This window comes from Siphateles boraxobius, unplaced genomic scaffold (genome assembly GCF_051911475.1).
Source record: "Siphateles boraxobius isolate OS27281-9 unplaced genomic scaffold, OSU_SipBor_1 5, whole genome shotgun sequence".
Lineage (NCBI taxonomy): Eukaryota > Metazoa > Chordata > Actinopteri > Cypriniformes > Leuciscidae > Siphateles > Siphateles boraxobius.
Genome location: NW_027509141.1, coordinates 16,867,698 through 16,872,918, shown reverse-complemented (window position 1 = coordinate 16,872,918; position 5,221 = coordinate 16,867,698). Strand labels below are relative to the sequence as shown.

The window sequence follows — 5,221 nt, the reverse complement described above, 5'->3', positions numbered from 1 at the left end:
AATAATGACCATTAGATTGCATTTATAATTCCTACCAGATTTAGAGTTTGTTTTTTAGTTATTCTGTGATTTGAATGTACTTGCAATGTTAGCTTTTCAAACCAGGAACATAAAGACTGCGCTTTTGTATGAAGTAAGACTTTTGTAAGAACCAACAGTCAATTTTCAACAGTAGCCAAAGGAAGTTTCCACTAACTTCTTTCAAAGTAAAAAAATGCAACATTTAATTTTATATTCTTGAAGCTCTGTCAATTGAGCATTCTGAAATAAACTTTTCAACTGCAAGGTGTCGATTTTCATCTAGTTCCATGTGTAATGAATTAACATCATGTTGATCACTGTAGGTAACAAATCAATATGTGCATGCATTTCAAAGTACTTGAGTTCCATTAAATTTGTTTTAATTAAATGTGGGGGAAAAAGCAACAACCCAAGGTTTTATAAATACAGTAATATTTATTTTGATGATCAGGAATCAGTCTGTACAGAATGGACCTGTGTTGGGCGGAGTAAGCCACCACGTTCAGAATTACTTATACCACTGCACTGCCTTCGGCTTTGGTACCTGGTAATTCAGATTCTCGAACTCATCATCGGGCTTCAGCTTCGGACCAGGAATCATGACAGTCTGTTGAAATCAGATGAAAGTAACATTAAATAACATCTCTCATTTTTAAAAATTCCAAGTTCTGCCTCTTCACACAACTAATCCAAACATCACATGTATTAGATTGTTTTTAAATTGTATATAAAATGTATAAAAACAAATGTGTGTGTGTGTGTGTGTGTGTGTGTATATATATATATATATATATATATATATACACACACACACACAAGTAAATGATAACTTTTATGGAAACAAACAGCAGTCACTTACCTTAATAATGGGATCTTTTGGGGGAGCCCATGCTGGAACAATCTTGCCGTGAAGTCTCCAGCATCCATAAGGGTTGACCAGATGCCTCTCCAGCACTAGGTATTCCAGGACATCTCTAGGTTCATCCTCATCCCCCAGCATCAATCGGCCAAACCGGTCATAGACTGCTAATGTCTGAGAGATGGATTGATGAAGTGGTATCATGATCCCAAACTCAGTACTCCCATATAATTCCATTCTTCTTCACTCACCTGTCTAGAATGCATGCGGACAGTGACTTGGCCGTACAGGTTGCCCTTGCTGATCATGTCAGGACACCGTGTATGAACCACCCGTGGCGGCTCCAGTGATTCAATGAAGCGCCAGCGCAGAGTCTTATAACGGTTCCCCCGAACCATCTCCTGCAAAACATGCACACACACAAGTTGGATAATCTGAAATGCTGAACAAAGACACACTGCACTATAAATCATATATTGAATTATCAATATACAGACGTACTTACAGGGTAACACCTTTCTGTCACCAAAGAATGGAGCTTTTCTTTGTTAAATCTGGGAAAAGAGGACATTTATGCAAATACATAATGATTAGTATAGATGTTATTCTGTGGGGAAAATTGGAAAAGACAAGGAACACCACATACAGTACTGTTCAAAAGTTTTAGATGGGTAAGATTTTATGTTTTTGGAAGTCTATTCGGCTCATCAAGGCTGCATTTATTTGATTCAGTAAAAACAGTAATATTGTGAAATATGTTTAAAATTTAAAATAACCGTTTTCTATTTGAATATATTTTAAAATGTAATTTATTCCTGTGATCAAAGCTGAATTTCAGGCATCATTACTCCAGTCTTCAGTGTCACATGATCCTTCAGAAATCATTCTAATATGCTGATGATCTAATATTGATGATCAAGAAACATTTATTATATTATCAATGTTGAAAACAGTTGTGTAAATTCTTTTTTTAATGATTCTTTGATGATAAAAAGTTAAAAAGAACAGCATTTATCCGAAATAGAAAGCTTTTGTAATGTCATAAATGTTTTTACTGTCACTTTTGATCAATTAAATGGCCGTTAATTTCATTCCAAAATAAATTCTTACTGACCCCAAACTTCTAAATGCTAGTGTATAATGTTGCAAAAGATTTCTATTTCAACATTGATAATAATAAATGTTCTTGAGCAGCAAATCAGCATATCAGATTGATTTCTGAAGGATCATGTGACACTGAAGACTGGAGTAATGATGCTGAAGATTCAGCTTTGCCCTCAAAGGAATAAATTACATTTTAAAATATATTCAAATAGAATTATTTTGAAATATTTAATAATATTATTGTTTTTGCTGTATTTTGGATCAAATAAATGCAGCCTTGGCGAGCAGAAGAGAACTTTTTTTTTTTCAAAAACATATTACAGTACAGTCAACTCTGAAGCAGTAACCAAGTTTTGTTTCTTACTGTGTGAGTGCTGCATGAGAGTCTATGAAGATCTGTTGAGCTAGTCCTGGAAATGCTTTAGTGGAGAAATCGGGGTCATGATCCTTTATTTTACGAATCCTGGTCAAACAGAAAACCATACCAATATTAGCCCGGCATAGTTCTGTTGGATTTGACTGGCAGTGGGAAACACTGAGGCAGAGGTGGGCCTTACGACAGCTGTGACGCTGCACTCTGACGCAGCTGTTCTGTGCGCTGTTTCAGACCTTCTTTGGACAGAGTGGAGAGGCGAGCATCTCCTTCGGGAGGAACGTACGGATCAAAGATGCCAGCTGAAATAAAAGATCACATTCGATGACTAACCATAATGTGAAAATCCAACATCACTTATTTAACAATTTATCATCTGTACATCTGAAGAGCAATGCTCAAGACTTCAAGGTTTTGAATATGAATCTGAACAAAAAACTAGACATGCATCACAAATCTTGATGAACTAATACAGAACCAGTAAAAGGTTTGGACACACTTGGCTGAAATACACTAACATTCAAACGTTAGGGGGTTGGTGTGATTTTTTTAATGTATTAAATGTTTTAGTATGTAAAAGTCATATGTAAAAGTTGTATGCTCACCAAAGCTGCATTTATTTGATTTAAAATACAGTAGAACTGTAATATTGTGAAACATTATTACAATTCAAAATAACTTTTTTGTTTCTAATGTAATGTATTCCTGTGATGGCAAAGTTGAATTTTCAGCATTATTTAGTCCAGTCATTAGTGACATATGATTCTTCAGAAATCATTCTAATATTCTGATTTGCTGCTCGAGAAACATTTTTTTTGTTATTAACAAAGTTGAAAACTGTTTAATATTTTTCTGGAAACCGTGATACATTTTTTCAGGATTCTTTAATGAATAGAAAGTTTAAAAGAACAGAATTTACCGGGACGTGATGGAGGAACAAATATTGTATTGCAGTCTTTGCGAGACCTTGTTTGTATTTCACGTCTGCCAAATAGTTACAGACAACAACAAAAAATTAAAGTCCCCAGCCTGTTGGTTTTTAATAAAGATTCGGAGTACTCATTTTTCAGTTAAAACGCACGGAACAAAAAGTGCGTCAGCTTTTACTGCGTGTTCAACAACAAGTCACGTTACAGCTCTTCTTCAGCGTTAAACTACCAGAATACACAAATATGCTTAGATGCTTAGAGTGGTTATATTATAACATCTTAAAGGAAAATTCACATATGAGATAGCTTTATAACTTGCATACTGTATAACTTATAGTATATCACTTATAACAGCTTTAACTGAAATAGACACAAGTTTAATATTACTATTCTGTTAATAAAACACACACACACACAAAAAATATCCGATTACTCGATTAATCGATCGATTAAGTGCTAGATTAATCGATTACAAAAAGAATCGATAGCTGCAGCCCTAAGTTTGTGTTTACATAATATGCACAGTGTGCACTGTGTATAATCATTTTGTATATGTAAATACACACACATGCATGCATTCATATAATATATATTTTTTAAAATTTATATATAAAATATTTATATAATATAAATTATAAATAAATATATTCAGTATATACATGAAAATATTTCTTAAATATATATATGCATGTGTGTGTATTTATATATATATACACAAAATAATTATACACAGTGCACACTGTGCATATTATGTAAACACAAACTTTTATTTTGGATGCGATTAATCGCGATTAATCTTTTCCCAGCCCTAAAAATATCTTCATTTGAGTTTTAAAAATGAACGAAATTCCTGCGGGTTTGGAATGACATGACGGTGAGTAATTAATGGCAGAATTTTCATTTTTGGGTGAAATATCCCTTTAAAAACGCTTTGGAATGGAAGGCTTATGACATTGTGCGACATGTACACATTTCTAAAAGTAGTTTGCAAGTAATTTACTATTAATTACTAAAGAATGAGTAGAAATGTCTAGACTAATTGGAATGTAAGAGTTCGCATATATTTGTGCTGGGAATGACAGTAGTTTGACATGCGTACCTGTGCACGAGATGTTGATGGGTCTCTCTATGTACTGCTGTCGGACCACCAGACCCGCAGCCCGGGCTTTAGTCTCCTGCTCGGTCTGTGTTCTCTCTTTCACATTCACCGCTGGAGGAATAAAGTAGCGCTTCTTCGTGCGGATCGGAACCAACACCGGAACCAACCGCACGTCCAGCAACGACGCAGCATACTGGGTTATACGAAAGAGGGATTTGGGTAATAAATTAGTATAAATTCAATTAATATATATATATATATATATATATATATATATATATATATATATATATATATATATATATATATATATATATATATTTTTTTTTTTTTACAAAAGCTGCTGCTTTTCCTAAAAAAAAGGAAATAAATCACCCAAACACTAATAACATGCACTGAGGTCTCTAGCTAACACTCAATGAAAAACATTCAGATGCATGTTTACTGAAGTTATGCGAGCAGCATTAATTCAAATGTATGTACCCTGTTGGGGTAATATTTGAATAAGTTCATACCTTAATATTTTGACATGTTATCGGTTGAAAGTATTTCAACGTCCTACAAATGGATGTCGCCATGTTCTTCCAACACTGACTTCTTCGTGCAACCGTTTGAAAAATGGCGAACATGTGCGGATCTGCCGTCAGCGCCCTCCGGTGGAGAGGAGAGGCACTACAGCATCTGACCTCACTTGTCAGAGCGACAGTCGTTTGTCATTGCTGGATGTTTTTTTTTTACGGTTAATTTTATGTAGATGCATTTTTCAAAGAACATTTTACAGCCGACAAAATATTAATCTGAGCATATATATAAAAAAACAAAACATAGATTCACTA

General features: G+C 34.2%; 1 protein-coding gene across 1 annotated transcript; it reads right to left on the bottom strand.

Moving 5' to 3' along the window:
* Positions 1 to 436: 436 nt before the first annotated feature.
* mrpl45 (mitochondrial ribosomal protein L45) lies at positions 437 to 5,039 on the bottom strand. The gene is made up of 8 exons (XM_077202949.1): positions 4,901 to 5,039; positions 4,386 to 4,578; positions 2,542 to 2,659; positions 2,349 to 2,447; positions 1,386 to 1,434; positions 1,132 to 1,281; positions 881 to 1,054; positions 437 to 628 (listed from the first exon to the last, which is right to left on the bottom strand). The coding sequence occupies exons 1-8, from the start codon at positions 5,012 to 5,014 to the stop codon at positions 530 to 532; spliced, it is 996 nt and encodes a 331-aa protein (XP_077059064.1). The 5' UTR covers positions 5,015 to 5,039; the 3' UTR covers positions 437 to 529.
* Positions 5,040 to 5,221: the final 182 nt, after the last annotated feature.

What these genes read in the sequence shown, in the direction of transcription:
- mrpl45 (XM_077202949.1), bottom strand. Translation starts at nt 5,014, where the DNA reads ATGTTCGCCATTTTTCAAACGGTTGCACGAAGAAGTCAGTGTTGGAAG. An exon ending in CATCAACATCTCGTGCACAG is followed by an intron (nt 2,660 to 4,385) that starts GTACGCATGTCA and finishes CTTTTATTTCAG; the next exon opens with CTGGCATCTTTGATCCGTAC. An exon ending in CAAAAGATCCCATTATTAAG is followed by an intron (nt 629 to 880) that starts GTAAGTGACTGC and finishes TGATTTCAACAG; the next exon opens with ACTGTCATGATTCCTGGTCC.